Here is a 17,614-nt window from a genome sequence, read left to right as displayed (position 1 = left end):
AGTTTTTGTTATGTATACACCACTTACACTATTATTTTTGGAGCCCCGGTGGCGCATTGGTTAAGCGTTTGGCTGCTAACAAAAATGTTGGCAGTTTGAACCCACCAACCGCTCCTTGGAAACCTTGTAGAGCAGTTCTACTCTGTCTTATAGGGTCCCTATTTATGAGTAGCTATGAGTTGGGTTAGTAGCCAATTACATACCACTTGCATTTCACGGGGTCCTCTGTAATAGTTTAAAAGCAGTGAAATGTACTTTTCTTTTGAAAATAAGATTTAAGTAGAAGAGATTGGATGAAATGCAATAATAGTGTAAACTAAGCCACGAAGTCTGTTGCTGTCAAGTCTATTCCAACTCGTAGTTACCCTATAGGACAGAGTAAAACTGCCTTATAGGGTTTCCAAGGAGCAGCTGATGGATTCCAACTGCCGACCTTTTGGTTAGCAGCTGTAGCTTGCCATAGCTCTTAACCACTGAGCCATAGGGTCGCTATGAGTCAGTACTGACTCCATGGCAATGAGCTTGTTTTGTTTGTTTTTTTTTTTTTTTGGTACTAACCCAAAGCTTGGCAGTTTGAACCCACCCAGCTGCTCTCTTGACTGTGAAGATCACAGTCAAGAAAACCTAAGGAGCAGCTTGACTCTGCAACACACGGGGTTGTCGTGAGTCAGAATTGACTTCATGACAACGGGTTTGGGTTTTTTTTTTTGGGAAACTGTAACAACAATTGGCTACATATTTTTAATACGGTAAGATAAATAATAACTATTGAAGGTTTAAAAAATGTTCATAGACTACCCCAAAATATCTTGCTTAACAAATAAATGGGAAAATAAAAATTTATCTATTTTTCCACTCTCAACCCCTTCACTCCTACCCTCCCACACCCCCGGAAGGAAAAAAAGAGAGGAAACTGGGAAATGTCATCAACCTCATGGCCCAGTGTATGCCATACGTGAAGGCCTCATTGACTTTTCCTGGCAGATCTGGAGGTTAATCTTGGAAATCATTCAGACCCTTACTGTGGAATTTATCAATAAGGTTTGAGAAAAAAGAAAAAAAAAACAAAAAACAAAAAAAAACTTTTCCCCCAATTTTAGTCCAAGACAGCCACCTGCTGGTTCCTTTTGGAATTATCACTTTATAATTAATTCTTGGAAAGAAGAGGAGGAGGTGCTGCTTCTGACAGGCACCACATACACTAAAAATCGAACCAAACTCATCACTGTCGAGTCAATTCCGACTCATAGTGACCCTGTAGGACAGAGCAAAACTGCCTCATAGGGTTTCCAAGGCTGTCATCTTTACGGAAGCAGGCTGCCACATCTTTCTCCTGAGGAGCAGCTAGTGGGTTCAACCACCAGCTTCAACGACTTTTCCGTTAGCAGCCAAGCGTTTTAACCACCAGGGCTCCTCTACATGCACTAAGACATTTTATTGTATTATTTTTTAATAATATTTTATTGTCGTCTAAGTATAGTAGCTCTGAGCTCGGCTGCAAACCAAAAGATCGGCAGTTCAAATTCTCCAGCTGCTCCTTGGAAACGGTATGGGGCAGTTCTACTCTTTCCTGTAGAGTGGCTATGAGTTGGAACCAACTCAATGGCATCTAACAAAAACAACAAGACGAAAGCTTACACATCAAATTATGTTCCCATTTAACAATTTTAAACAAATTAGTGACATTGGTTGCATTTTCCACAATGTGTTATCATTCTTATTCATTCTGTTCTTACTGTACCACTTCCAGTACTCTAGTTTCCCTGCCCCTTCACCTTCTCATCTTTGCTTTAGAGTCATTGTTGACTTTTAGGACTCATATAGATGATTTTGTAAAGGAGCTCATTACTCATTGGTGATACTCTTTATTTTATGAGCAAATCTGTCATTTCGTTAAAAGGTGACCTCAAGGGAAAATATTGATTTAAAGTTTAAAGAGTATCTCAGAGCAATAGTCTCAGGGAGTCCTCTAGTTTCAACTGGTCCAGTATGTCTGGACTTTTAAGAATTTAAGTTCTGTTCCACGTTTTTCTCCCATTGTATCAGGATCCATCTATTGTGGCCCTGATCAGAATGGTTGGTAGTGGTAGCCGGGCACCATCTAGTTCTTCTGGTCTCAGGGTAGATGAGGCTGTGGTTCATGTAAACTATTAGCCCTGTAGACTACTTTCCTCTCTGTCTTGGGTTTCCTTATTTCTCTTTCATTCCAGACAAGTAGAGACCAATAGCTGTATCTTAGATGGCTGCTCACAAGCTACTAATACCTCAGACACTACTCACCACGTTGGGATGGAGAACGTATACTTTATGAACTATATAATGGCAATGAACTAAATTGTCCTAAGCCTTCAAACCCAGAAAACCAATCTCGAGAGGTATTTGGTTGTGTCTAAGGAGTATCCGTAACAATGCCGCTATTCACTAAGACATTTTTAGCCCATTTTTCACTGCACCTCTCACCCCACAGAGAAATTCTTTTCTAAAGAATCAATATGTGAAGCAGGTTGATTAGGAAAACTGTGGAAGAAATTTATTAAAGAGAAGCATTCAACTATTATATACTGAGTACAGTAGTCTCAGGATTTTTCTTTTTTTTTAAGGAATTTATTGGATAAAATTAAAATAGTGTTTCCCAATTGTGTTCTGTGGCATTTTAATCCTGGTAGATACCACCCTCCCCCCAAAAAGGACCGTGGTCAAACAAGTTTGGGGAAAATGCAGTGGTTAAAAGCTACAGCTGCTAACCAAAAGATCAGAGGTTCAAATCTATCAGCTGCTCCTTGGAAACCCTATTCTGTCTTGTAGGGTTGTTGTGAATCTGAATCAACTAGATGGCAATGGGTTTGATTTTGATAATGTGTGAAAGATCACGTACCTAGCAAGTAGTCAAGGTTCCCATCTCTCTACCCGTTCATCCACTCACTCATTCATTCACCCGATGAATATTTTTTGAGCATCTACTTTATGGCAGAGCTCGCTGGGTGGCACAAATGGTTAAGTGCTCAACTACTAGACAAAAGGTTGGCCGTTCAAACCCACCTAGAGGTGCTTCAGAAGACAGGCCCGGCCGCCATCTTCCTCCAAAAGGTCACAGCCTGTGGAGCATAGTTTACTCTGACACACATGGCGTCACTATGAGTCGGATTCCACTTGATGGCAACTAACAACCAATGGAGCTTTATGCCAAGCCCTGTGCTGGATGATGGAGATACACTGGGCTACTAGACAGGTATGCCCCTGCCCTCCTGGAATTTGTAGTGTAATGGAGAGTGATTGTGAATAATTAAACAAATATATTTAATGTCAAATTTGGCACATGCAACAATGAAAAAGAAAGGGTTTGTAATAGAAAATCATGAGGCAGAGCCCTGGCGGTTGGGAGGATGATGCCAAAGGGACTCTGTGAGATGGGGTGGTCATAGGAGGCTACTCTGAGGCCATAGCCTTTACCCTGAGGCTGGGAAGAAGCAGCCATACTAGGAGCCAGGGAAAAGCATTCTCCAACGAGTGATCAGCAAGTGCAGATGTCCTGAGACAGAAGTGAGCTGGGGCATTCAAAGAGCAGAAAGAAAGCAGTGTGGCTGGTGCTGAAGGAGACACATGAGAGAGTGGCTCTAGGCGGTGAAGTCTAGCTTATTGGAAGCCTTAGAGGACCCTAAGCATGATAGTGTCAGATTTAATCCATGCTCTGAGTCGCTTTGACTGCTGTGTGGGGAAGAGATTGCAAAGAGACAGGAGAGGAAGCCGGGAGACCAGCGTGGAGGCCATTGTACGTGAACACAGGTGTGTTTCGCCTCAGTGCTGTGCTTTTTCCACTTCCCTGCCCTCCTTCCCAAAACTGTCCTCTTAGGAATCTCTGCCCCTATTCCAAAGATGCTCGGGTCCTCCACTCTTTTCATCTTGGAAGACAGCACGACTTGCTTAAAAACAAAAACAAAAATAGGTACTTACATCGCTTATCAGATTTGACTTTAGATAATTTTACAAAATCAACAAGTGGCACCCATCATTGCTGTGTATCACTGTACTGGGCATCGTCCATGTTGCCTCCTTTGGTCCTCCTGGCAATGGATTGGCCAGAGCAGGATTCTCTTCTCCATTTCAATGAATGAAGAAATGAAGACACATGGAGGTCAAGTACCTGCCTCAAGATCATGCAGCTAGTGGGTGGAAGAACTGGCATTAGAACTCTGCTGTTCTAACTCCTGCTATGTTGTTGTTGTGAGCTGCCGTCGAGGGGATTCCAATTCATAGCCACCCCGTATGACAGAGTAGAACTGCCCCATAGGGTTTTCTAGGCTGTAATCTTTATGGGAGCAGATCACCAGGTCTTTTCTTCTGCAGAGGGGCCAGTGGGTTTGAACCACCAACCTTTTAGTTAGCAGCCAAGGGCTGAAGCATCCGACCACCGGGGTCCTGGGCTATTTCTTTTATTGTGTGATGTTACCTGTGGGAGGGAATTCTGCCACCATGGGTGATTCAAAAGCGTGGGCCATGAGATTGAAATAGCTCCTAAGGATTGGTTTCTGCCCATGCAATTTACATATTTATTTTAAGGATGATAGCTGTTTACCTGTGTTTTATTGACTATGCAAAGGCATTTGACTATGTGGATCATAACAAATTATGGACAATATTGTGAGGAATAGGGATTCCATAACACTTAACTGTGCTCATGAGGAACCTGTATATAGACTAAGAGGCAATCGTTTGAACAGAACAAGGGGATACCGTGTGGTTTAAAATCAGAAAAGGTATGCATCCAAGTTGTGTCTTTTCACCATACGTATTCAATCTCTATGCTGAGCAAATGACCCAAGAAGCTACGCTACATGAAGAAGAAGGTGGCATCAGGATTGGAGGAAGACCCCATACGCAGATAATACAACATTGCTTGCTGAAAATGAAGAGGACTTGAAGCACTTGTTGATGAAGATCAAAGACCACAGCCTTCAGTATGAATTACACCTCAACATAAAGAAAACAAAAATCTCACAACTGGGCCAATAAGCAACATCATGATATATGGGGAAAAGATTGACATTGTCAAGGATTTCATTTTACTTCGATCCACAATCAATGCCCATGGAAGCAGTAGTCAGGAAATCAAAAGACGTATTGCATTGGACAAATCTGCTGCAAAAGACCTTTTTAAAATCTTAAAAAGCAAAAAAGTCACTTTGAAGACTAAGGTATGCCTGACCTAAGCCGTGGTAGTTTTAGTCTCCTCGTATGCATGGGAAAGCTGGACAATGAAAAAGGAAGACCAAAAAAGAATTGACACATTTGAATTGTGGTGTTGGCAAGGAATATTGAATATACCATGGACTGCCAGAAGAACAAACAAACCTGTTTGGGAGGAAGTACAACCAGAATGCTCCTTAGAACCTAGGGTGTCGAGACTTTATCCTACAGACTTTGGACATGTTATCAGGAGGGACCAGTCCCTGGAGAAGGGCATCATGCTTAGTAGAGGGTCAGCTAAAAAGAGGAAGACCCTCAAGGAAATGGATTGACACGGTGGCTGCAACAATGGGCTCAAGCATGGCAGTGATTGTGAGGATGGCGCAGGACTGGGCAGCATTTTGTTCTGTAATATATGGGGTCGCTGTGGGTCAGAACTGACTCTATGACACCTAACAACAACAGTAGATTCTTGGAGCACTTTACTACTTGGGTGAAGTTCACATTGTTCCTTCAATATGAATTCTAATACCATCACATATACTGCATGGGTGGTGGATTAAGATGATGAATAAACCAGGTTCTCAAACTCACATGTCTACAGCGATCAGACAAGACATGCAAATGAGGGAAAAAAGGCAGGTCTGGGGCAGGGGCGTCCCTGGTGAATTGCAGGGAGAGTGTAGACACCATGTAAAGAGGTCAGTCTGAAGCTTCTAGCCAGCATGCTGTGGCAAAGTATAGGATCAGTGCTGTCTTCAGGTTTCCAGGAAAACGGAAACATGCACCTTTACGGGAAGTGTGCCGTTATGTAAATATTGACAAGTACTTAGAAATTTTTGATGAGCCTGTACAGGCCAGAAAACAGGTCTGGGCCCAGATCTGGCCTACAGCGTGTGATTTTTGTATGAACTACAAAACGTGGGAGGTGTAGAGAAACCTTATAGTCCGTTCCGTACCTGTAGAAACAGCCCTCAAGACAAGCCAGAAGCCTTATGTTAGCCAGCATGGTAGAAGCTGCAATTGTTTGCGTTTGGACTTGACCCCAAGTGAATGCTGCCAAACCCTTTTCTTGCAAACTCAGGGTGTAAGGAGCTACTGTTGACGCGCAGAGAAGGGCTTTGCATTTGTCCGAAGATTTAGATTTTGAATAAATACTCTTGGCACACTGTCTGCTCCCTGGGAAAATTTTTATCAAACTGTAAAAAAGATAAACCTGGATTTTTACTTACGGTACTTAAAATCTCTGTCTACATTATAGTGCTTGTGTGTGTATCTGTGTGTGTATACCCATATGCACGGCCATGAGCGTGTGTGTGTTGGATAAAGAGTACATGTTCAAAATGACTGGGAAGTCAAATAAATGATTTCTAGTGATTTGGGATATTTGAATATCCAAGACTTCCCTAATAATAATTACTAGTATGTACCAGTGACTATGGTATATAACTGGGTTTGTAATTTCCTTATGATTTGGGTTTTAGGTGTGCAAACATCTGAATCTATGATTTGTTTGTTGTTGTTTTCTTGGTTTTTGTCTTGGAGTGGGGACCTGTCACTCCCGTGAGATTTTACAGTCCACGAAGCCCTTTGTTTCCTCTAGCCCTCGACAGCCCCCACATGTCTGTCAGTTTGTCGTACTGTGGGGGCTTGCACGTTGCTGTGATGCTGGAAGCTATGCCACCGGTATTCAGATACCAGCAGGGTCACTCGTGGAGGACAGGTTACAGCTGAGCTTCCAGACTAAGACGGACTAGGAAGAAGGACCTGGCAGTCTACTTCTGAAAAGCATTAGCCAGTGAAAACCTTATGAATAGCAGCGGAACACTGTCTGATATAGTGCTGGAAGACGAGCCCCCCAGGTTGCAAGGCACTCAAAAGATGACTGGGGAAGAGCTGCCTCCTCATTGGGACCTTCATTTGCTGATATGGCACGACTCAAAATGAGGAGAAACAGCTGCAAACATCCATTAATAATCAGAACCTGGAATGTACGAAGTATGAGTCTAGGAAAATTGGACATTGTCAAAAATGAAATGCAACGCATAAACATCGACATCCTAGGCATTAGTGAGCTGAAATGGACTGGTATTGGCCATTTTGAATTGGACAATCATATAGTCTACTATGCTGGGAATGACAACTTGAAGAGGAATGTGTTGCATTCATCGTCAAAAAGAACATTTCAAGATCAATGCTGAAGTACAATGCTGTCAGTGATAGGATAATATCCATATGCCTACAAGGAAGACCAGTTAATACGACTATTATTCAAATTTACACACCAACCACTAGGGCCAAAGATGAAGAAATAGAAGATTTTTATCAGCTGCTGCAGTCTGAAATTGACCGAACATGCATTGATAATTACTGGCGATTGGAATGTGAAAGTTGGAAACAAAGAAGAAGGATCAGTAGTTGGAAAATATGGCCTTGGTGATAGAAACAATGCCAGAGATCGAATGATAGAATTTTGCAAGACCAATGACTTCTTCATTGCAAATACCTTCTTTCACCAACATGAATGGCAACTATACACGTGGACCTTGCCAGATGGAACACACAGAAATCAAATTGACTACATCTGTGGAAAGAGACAATGGAAAAGCTCAATATCATCAGTCAGAACAAGGCCAGGGGCCGACTGTGGAATAGACCATCAATTGCTCATATGCAAGTTCAAGCTGAAACTGAAGAAAATCAGAGCGAGTACACGAGAGCCAAAATATGACCTTGAGTGTATCCCACCTGAATTTAGAGACCATATCAAGAATAGATTTGACACATTGAACACTAGTGACCGAAGACCAGACGAGTTGTGGAATGACATCAAGGACATCATCCATGAAGAAAACAAGAGGTCATTGAAAAGAAAGAAAAGACCAAGATGGCTGTCAGAGGAGACTCTGAAGCTTGCTCTTCAGCGTCGAGCAGCTAAAGCAAAAAGAAGAATTGATGAAGTAAGAGAACTGAACAGAAGATTTCAAAGGGTGGCTTGAGAAGACAAAGTAAAGTATTATAATGACATGTGCAAAGAGCTGGAGATGAAAAACCAAAAGGGAAGAACATGCTCAGCATTTCTCAAGCTGAAAGAACTGAAGAAAAAATTCAAGCCTCGAGTTGCAATAGTGAAGGATTCCATGGGGAAAATATTAAATGACACAGGAAGCATCAAAAGAAGATGGAAGGAATACACAGACATTATACCAAAGAGAATTAGTCGATGTTCAACCATTTCAAGAGGTGGCATATGTTCAGGAACCGATGGTACTGAAGGAAGAAGTCCAAGCTGCTCTGAAGGCACTGGCGAAAAACAAGGCTCCAGGAATTGATGGAATATCAGTTGAGATGTTTCAACAAACGGATTCAGCGCTGGAGGTGCTCACTCATCTATGCCAAGAAATATGGAAGACAGCTTCCTGGCCTACTTTCATGGAAGAGATCCATATTTATGCCTATTCCCAAGAAAGGTGATCCAACCGAATGTGGAAATTATAGAACAATATCATTAATATCACACGCAAGCAAAATTTTGCTGAAGATCATTCAAAAACGGCTGCAGCAGTATATCGACAGAGAACTGCCAGAAATTCAGGCGGGTTTCAGAAGAGGACGTGGAACCAGGGATATCATTGCTGATGTCAGATGTGTCCTGGCTGAAAGCAGAGAATACCATAAGGATGTTTAAATAAAAAAGATTTTTTTTTTTTATTAAGGACGTGTGTTTAATTGATTATGCAAAGGCATTTGACTATGTGGATCATAACAAACTATGGATAACACTGCAAAGAATGGGAATTCCAGAACACTTAATTGTGCTCTTGAGGAACCTTTACATAGATCAAGAGGCAGTTGTGCGGACAGAACAAGGGGATACCAATTGGTTTAAAGTTGGGAAAGGTGTGCATCAGGGCTGTATTCTTTCAGCATACCTATTTAATCTTATGCTGAACAAATAATACTAGAAGTTGGACTATATGAAGAAGAACGAGGCATCAGGATTGGAGGAAGACTCGTTAACAACCTGCATTATTCAGATGACACAACCTTGCTTGCTGAAAGTGAAGAGGACTTGAAGCACTTACTAATGAAGACCAAAGACCACAGCCTTCAGTATGGATTACACCTCAACGTAAAGAAAACAAAAATCCTCACAACTGGACCAATAAGCATCATCATGATAAATGGAGAAAAGATTGAAGTTGTCAAGGACTTAATTTTACTTGGATCCATAGTCAATGGCCATGGAAGCAGCAGTCAAGAAATCAAAAGACGCATTGCATTGGGCAAATCTGCTGCAAAGGACCTCTTCAAAGCATTGAAGAACAAAGATGTCACCCTGAAGACTAAGGTGCACCATGACCCAGGCCATGGTATTTTCAATCCCATCATATGCATGTGAAAGCTGGACAATGAATAAGGAAGACCAAAGAAGAGTTGATGCCTTTGAATTGTGGTGTTGGCAAAGAATATTGAATATACCATGGACTGCCAAAAGAACGAACAAATCTGTCTTGGAAGAAGTGCGGCCGGAATGCTCCTTAGAAGCAAGGATGGCGAGACTGCGTCTTACATACTTTGGACATGTTGTCAGGAGGGATCAGTCCCTGGAGAAGGATATCATGCTTGGCAGCGTACAGGGTCAGCGGAAAAGAGAAAGACCCTCAACAAGGTGGATTGACACAGTGGCTGCAACAATGAGCTCAAGCATAACAACGATTGTAAGGATGGTGCCGGACCGGGCAGTGCTTCGTTCTGTTGTGCACAGGGTCGCTATGAGTCGGAACCGACTCGACGGCACCTAACAACAACAACAACGAGCCCTTGATGGTACTAGGAGGAGGGCTAAGCAAAGGTGGTCTTCCCATTTTGCAGAAGTGGAAAGTGAGTCAGAAGTTACAGTCTTCCTTGCTTAAGCTCTCGCTGGTGGTAGAGGGATTGGGTGAGATATGGACTACAGTCCGATCATGGTAATGGCTGTATGTGAAATGTAATTGAGTGTAAACTTGAGGCTTAAGGGCCCATACCACCAAAAACCTTTTTGCTTGGCTCAGTGTTATTTAAAAAAAAAAAATTTTTTTTTTTAAATGTGCTTAGATGGTACACATAATCTGTTATTAGTTGCCACTGAGCCAGCTCCAACTCATGGTGGCCCCACATAAAATGGGACAAAAGGTTGCCCTGCCTGTACCGTCTCCACAAAAGTGGGGATGCTTGAATGCATTGTTGTGGCCACTGGGTATTTTGAGTGACTTCCAACCTAGGGGCTCATCTTCCAGCCCAATACCAGACAGTGTTTTGTTGTGATCCATACGATTTTCATTGGTGAATTTTCGGATGTAGATCAGCAGGCCTTTCCTCCTACTCTTGTCTTAGTCTGGAAGCTGCACTATAACCTGTCCACCATGGGTGACCCTGCTGACATTTGAAATACTGGAGGCATAACTTCCAGGATTATAGCTACATGTAGGCCACCATAGTATGACAAGCTGACGACGCTACCTCCCTGTGTTTTATGCCCGTTGATTCACACATGTGGTTTCCAGCGCTGCTGAGCAGAGTTGTACCGGCTCAGTCCTGAGGGCTATTCACACAGCAGACGGACATTGCTTCACTTATGGTAACCCTATCCAGCAGATGGCAGTAAAGCGTCATGTTTTGATAAAATCCGGCTATTATGTCTACAAAGGTTGCCAAACAGCTTGTGGGCCATATCCAGCCCACTGTCCACTTTCGTAACTAAAGTGTTATTAGAACAGCCATGTCTAATTCATTTGTTTTATTTATGGCTGCTTTTGTACAACATCAGCAGCAGAGTTGTGTATTTGAAACAGAAATTATATGGTCCACCCAGACAAAAAAAACCCACTCCCCTTAAGACAATTACAATTCACAGTGACCCTATAGGACAGAGTAGAACTGCCCTCTAGGGTTTTAAGGGTATAATCTTTATGGAAGCAGACTGCCACATCTTTCTCTCGTGGGGCAGCTGGTCTGTTCAAACCATCAACTTTTCCATTAGCAGCCCAGTGCCTTAACCACTGTGCCAAGGAGGCCCCATATGGTCCACAAAGCCTAAAATATTTAGTATTTTGCTCTTTATAGAAAAGTTTGTCAAATCCTGTGTTGTGACAATCTAACAACTAGACATAATATGTCTTCAGGGGGCAACCTTTTAGGATTTGCACAAAGGGGACTGACAGTGGCCTTGAGTACTACTGCCTTCATGAGTTCCCAAAACCTTTGTTTTTGCTTGGTTTGAAGCCTGAACCTGAAATAATAAAGGCTGGCACTTGGCTGGAGCCCTGGTGGTGCAGTGGTTAAGGGCTCAGCTGCTAACCTAAAAGTTTGCAATTTGAGCCCACCATTTGCTCTGTGGGAGAAAGATGTGGTAATCTGTTTTTGTAAAGATTACTGCCTCAGAAACTCCGTGGGGCAGTTATACTCTGTCCCATAGGGTCAGTATGAGTCAAAATTGACTTGACAGCACCGAACAACAGTGCTTGACTGCTAACTGAAAGGTTGGCAGTTCTAACCCACCCAGTAGCTCTCTGGGAGAAAGACCTATTGATCTGCTTCCATAAAGATTACAGCCAAGAAAATCCTACAAAACATTTCTACTCTATCACATGGGGTCGCTATGAGTTGGAACTGACTCGAGGGCAATGGGTTTTTTTTGTTTGGGTGGACCATATAGTTTTGGGGACTTGATGGCACCCAACAACAACAAATGGGTTTTAAGAAGTTCTTTACAGCAAGATTATCTAAGTATAAATACATGCATTCGTACAAACAAATTCTTGTCTTATTTCTGTTTAGGTCACCAAAGAGCGTCCTAGCCAAAAGTTTCCAGAGTTTTGTATTTTTATCTCATCTTCCCTAATTACTCTGGGTATAGTTGTTGACACAGATTAAAAATTGAGGAAAAGCACTGCTAACGACCTGACCATAGCTCCACGCAAAGGCCACACACAGATCATGCTTTAATCTTGCAATCTCTCATTGACTTTTATTTGCATATCACTGTGTGGGAACCCCGGTGGCGTAGTGGTTAAGAGTTTGGCTGCTAACCAAAAGGTCAGCAGTTCGAATCTACCAGCTGCTAGGAAGCCCTATGGAACAGTTCTACACTGTCCTATGTATGGTCTCTCTGAGTTTAAATCCACTCGATGGCAACTGGTTTTTGGTTGGTGAGTTGCTGTTGGAAAAAAAATCCCATGTCACGATAAGTGTGTTATTTATTTCACTTATATAGAAATTTAATACCAGCTAATAATGGTTTATTATTTTTTTTCTTGAAATATAACTGCTGTTTTAAAATTCTTTTTTGGAAAAGATGTCACCAGCCCTCTGAAGCTTCATCGGACAGAGACTTTTCCTGCCTACCGATCTGAGCACTGACAGTAACCACCAGGATTTATTAACACAGTTGGGATGCGTCAGCCACCGACCCACCCAGGAGGTCGCAGAATGACAGCGAGAGAAGGATGGAGAAAAGAAGCTTCAAGTTCTCAGTAATTGTGTGGTCATTGGGAAACTCTGCAATACAATGTTTTCTTCTGTTGTTGTTGTTTTTTTTCTCCTTTTCTTTCTTTTTTTAAAGAAACCTTAGTGTAATTGAAACCTGCTCTACAGATATCGATATTTTGTTGTTGTTGTTCCCTCTTTTACAGCTGGACAGAAAGGGGTCAATGCCACAAAATGATTTTCTATTGTATATACCGTGTTCCTTGCACTTCTCTGAATCTGTCCTTTTGTGGGTTCTTGTGATTTTCCTTCTGAGTGTTTCAATTGTATGACATCAGTACTGACAATAAAATGGCTCTTAATTGTTTGTTATTTGTTTCTACCGTATTCCTCAGTTATTCATACTGTGGTTTGGTTAACTGTTGGAAATCTTACTTTATTATATTACCAACTAGTTAAATCAGTGCTTTGATTCACTCCAACCTGTAATACATTATGTTCAAAAATAACTTTTCAAAGGCCCTGTTAGTATGGTTGATAGGATTACAGTTACTTTTTCACATCTTCTTCTTCTTTTTTTAAAGCTTTTATTTTGTTTGGAATACCTCCATAAAATATTTTAAAATAAAAGATGATTCTTCACCCATATGGGTTTTTTATTCTGGTTCTATGGTGTTCTCTACATTGTCACTATTTCCGAAAGGTTTGTTAGTATTTTCCTTAGGAGCCATGAGCTTGGTTCAGTGCAATGTTTGCTATAAGTCTGATATAATTCCAACCATGTATGCATTTGCTCACTCACTTATTAAGATGGTCTAAACTGAGCATCTACTCTTGCCGGGCACTGTGCCAAGCCAGGGAGGTAGGGCTAAAAATACACGGGCCCTACCATCAAGAACATTAAGTCCAGAGGAGTAGGACAAGGAAATAAGGTTGGAATTACAAAAGAGAGTGACACTTCCTAAAGGGGCCCCCAGAGGATATGTGCTATTAAAGAGTAAGTCCCTGCGCCCTCCAGGCTTTCTCACTGGGGAAGTGCCATATGGGAATTCAGCCTTGTGAACACCTGAAATAAAAAAAAATAGTTGCCATGGAGTCGATTCCAACTCATGGCAACTCCATGTGTGTCCCAGTAGAACTGTGCTCCAAAGAATTTTCAATGGCTGATTTTTCAGAAGTAGATCTCCAGGCCTTTCTTTCAAGGTGCCTCTGTGGATTCAAACGTCCAGCCTTTTGGTTAGCAGCTGAGGGTGTTGATCAGTTGCTCTAAAACTCCATGAGGGAGCAGAGATGGTGTCTATCTTGTTCATGCCTCTTATTTCCCGTAGAGTTGCCAAACAAAATACAAGACACTCTGTTAATTTTGAATTTCAGATAAGAAAATGAGTAAGTTTCTAGTGTAAGTGTGCCACAAATATTGCATGGGGCATACTTATACTAAAAAATTGCCCATTGTTTATCTGAAATTCAAACGTAACTGGATGTTCTGTATTTCTCTTTGCTGAATCAGGCCCTAGAACTGTTTCCAGCACATAACTGTTTCTTAATAATTACGTGTTGAATGAATGAATAAACTTGTACCCTTGGGATGGAATTGTTTGATTGCGTATTTTCTCTGTTCCAGGCACTTTCAAAAGCAATTATTTCCACTAGACAACACCATCATGTACTTTCTAGGAAAAAAATAAATTTTGTTAGACCTTGAAAAAGAGCCATAAAATAGTTGATTTTCATCTGAACTCCTTCCAAAAAGGGCATAATTTCCCGAAACGGAGATTGACACCCATTAGACCTCCAAGGGCCTAGATAAAATCCATGTTTGCCTAGCTAAAATTCCATGTTTAGCTTTGTTAGTTGGGATTTCCAAGGACACTGCTAGTTAGCTTGTGTTTTTCTCAAGGGTTGAGACGTATTGGGGGGAGGTAGCTTGAATTTCACTAACAGTTAATTAGTGGATCAGGGACTTATAAATGGTTTAGTGCTAATGGCTTCACTGGAATGCATTGGTACTTCAGCTGGGTTCCCTGTAGCTATTGTTCATATCATTTTAGCTCCAGCTACTTCTCCATGCATTCATATTCATCTTTTAAAGATTTGGTCCACCAGGCACATTTGGATTCCCTCCTTGTCCATTTTTCTGACTGTCTGGTTTTTCTTTCTCTTCTAAGACTATCTCAGCAGAGGTTCTCCCTGATTCCCAGGGCTTTGGCAGCTAACATGGGGGATTAAGTGAAAGAAGCAGATAAAGGAAATGGAATTAAAGGAATAATTATAATTTTAATGGAGTCAAACTTGCTGAAGCAAGTCTAAAGCTAATGAATGTGCAAAGGAGTGTTCCTGAATGTAGTTAACTACAAGTGAGAACCTCGTTTAGGGACTTTAAGAAACATATTTACAGAAAAGAGTCATAGTTCCCTTAAGTTATCCCGGTAGCTTTCACGCATTGCTGAGCACTATGCTAAGTGCCTTACTTGCGTTATCTTGTTTAATCCCCACTAGGGCAATTATTATTTCCATTTTACAGATGGGAAAACTGAGCCTCAAGAAGTCTAAATAATTTAAGTAATATGCCCTTGGTTTTCTAGCTACTATTTTTCTTTTTTTAAATAGTAGAGTCATATTTGAACCCATGTGTCTTAGTTACCTAGTGCTGCTGTAACAAAAATACTGCCAGTGGGTGGCTTTAAAGAACAGGAATTCATTGTCCCACAATTTTGGAGGCCAGAAGTCTGAATTCAGGGCTTCAGTTAGACTATGTTCTATCTGCTCTAGAAGAAGATCCTTCCTTGTCTCTCAGCTTCTGGCAGCTCCAGGTATTTTTTGGTGTTCCTTGGCTTGTAGATGGACCCTCACATGGCATCTTCCTCCTGTGTTTCTCTCTGACTGCCTTCTCTGTGTATAAAACACCACTCAGAAGGGATTAGGTTTAGGACCCACCCTACTCCAGCATGACCTCATTAACAGAACAACAACAACAAAAATCTATTTCCAAAAGGCCACATTCACAGGTACAGGGGTTAGGGCTCAACATATCTTTTTGAGTCACACAATTAAACCCATAACACCAGGCAATCTGATTCTCGAGCCTGAAAACCCCGAAGCCATGATGCCTCAAGGGTCAGTAGGCTTTCTAAAAAAGGACCAGAAAATAAATAGGCTTCTAGGCCACGGGATCTTTTTCACAACTACTCACCCAACTCCGTCATTATAGCTTGAAAGCAGCCATAGGAATATCTAAACAAATAGGCATGGCTGGGTTCCAAGAGACCTTTATTTACAAAACAGGTGATGTGCTGTTGAGTCCATTTTGACTCATGGTGATCCCCTGTGACAGAGTAGAACTGCCCCATAGGGTTTCCTAGGCTGCAATCTTTATGGGAGCAGATTGCCAGGTCTTTACCCTGTGAAGTTGCTGGGTGGGTTTGAACCACCAACCTTTTGGTTAGTAGCCAAGCACTAAACTATTGCTCTACCGGTGCTCCTTGCTTTAGATAATACCTACCAAAAACCAAACCTGTTGGCCCTCATGTTGATTCTGACTTATAGCAACCTTATAGGACAAAGTGAAACTGCCCCATGGGGTTTCCAAAGCTGTAATTTTTACGGAAGCAACCACCACATCTTCCTCCCATGGAGCAGCTGCTGGGTTTGATGTGCTGAATTGGTTAGAAGCTGAGTGCTTTAACCACTGTGCCACCAGGACTCAGATACTGTATTAAGAATCTCAAAGTCTATATTTTATTAGTTTCAGGTGTCTGGTAGAAACCATGTGTCCTAGAGTAATTATTTGTACTTTGATTAAGGTAAAATTGAGATATTTATTGAAAGAAGAGATGGCTCAGGCTGGGAACAGACTGAACACCATGTATTAGAATCCAGTAATCCAATATGGGCAACTATGTGGTGACATTTTATTTAGGGGGGAAACAAAGGACCTGAAGTACAGTGCTTGATGGTATTTACAAACTTAGAATCAGTGAAAGACATCACTTGATTCGTAATTACAGGCTTAGATCACTGAAAGACATTACTGATTGGTAGTAGATCATTTTAAGGTAGGACTTCCTGTGGAAGGAACTCTTAGGGCAGGACTTCCTGTAATGCAAGCTCATAAGGCGATTGGCTTAAGAGGGTATACGTTATCTTTCTTAGATTGGTTACAGTGTGGTAATTAGAAGAGTATGTGAGAAATGGCTATCACAGTGTAGCTATGTCATCATTGCCAGACATTCCTCTCTTAGAAACAGCGTGGAAAATGGATGTTCCCCGGGCAGAAACAGAACTAGCCTCAGAGGAGTTGCGCTCAAACCTCAAGTCACCCATTTCAGATCTTCTCTGGTGCCTCAAGTTTTAAAATTCCTTTACATACGTGAGACATTTAAACAATTTAAACTCTAGCCTTAAAGGGAACAATGATTTGAGATGATTTTTGTTTTTCTTAAGATCCTAACCCATCTGGTAAACATGTGAGTGGGGGAAAAGGGAAAGTTTTTTTTAAAGTTATGGTGGATTCCTGTGTTGCACCTGAACTGAAATCTGGAGGTTTAACTCGGAGTTTTCCTTAGATGTAGTGGATGTTTCCGTTTTAGCTAAGTGACTGTTTTTTTTGCTGGGGGGTGGGGGAATTCATAGTTCCCTCTGCATGCTGAAAAGACCTTTTACTTTGTTTAACGCAGGTAATGCCGTGTTAGGAGCTCTGGTGGCGCAGCGGTTAAGAGCTCAGCTGCTAACCGAAAGGTCAACAGTTCAAATGCAGAGCTGTGCCTTGGAAACCCTTTAGGGCAGTTCTATTCTGTCCTGTAGGGGTCACTGAGTTGGAATTGACTCCACGGCACCGGGTTTTATTTTTAATGCAGTATTAAGTAAAAGGCTCTCTGAGTAAGACTGCTTGGTTTCAAACCCCAGTTTCTGCGTTAATAAACAACAAGTCCTTGGACATATACTTAATGTTTGCATGTCTCAC

At 41.7% G+C, this 17,614-nt stretch overlaps 1 protein-coding gene across 1 annotated transcript in view; it reads left to right on the top strand.

The window, feature by feature from the left end:
• Positions 1 to 13,002, top strand: part of DOK5 (docking protein 5) — a 206,916-nt gene extending 193,914 nt beyond the window's left edge. The window contains exon 8 of the mRNA XM_049869053.1: positions 12,521 to 13,002. Coding sequence (XP_049725010.1) covers positions 12,521 to 12,585 — 65 coding nt within the window. The 3' untranslated portion in view covers positions 12,586 to 13,002. The remainder of the gene's footprint in view (positions 1 to 12,520) is intronic.
• The last annotated feature ends 4,612 nt before the right edge of the window (positions 13,003 to 17,614 follow it).

This window comes from Elephas maximus, chromosome 25, assembly GCF_024166365.1.
Source record: "Elephas maximus indicus isolate mEleMax1 chromosome 25, mEleMax1 primary haplotype, whole genome shotgun sequence".
NCBI classification, from domain to species: domain Eukaryota; kingdom Metazoa; phylum Chordata; class Mammalia; order Proboscidea; family Elephantidae; genus Elephas; species Elephas maximus.
Note: the sequence above shows the minus strand (reverse complement) of the source record. Positions and strands in the feature narration are given on the sequence as shown.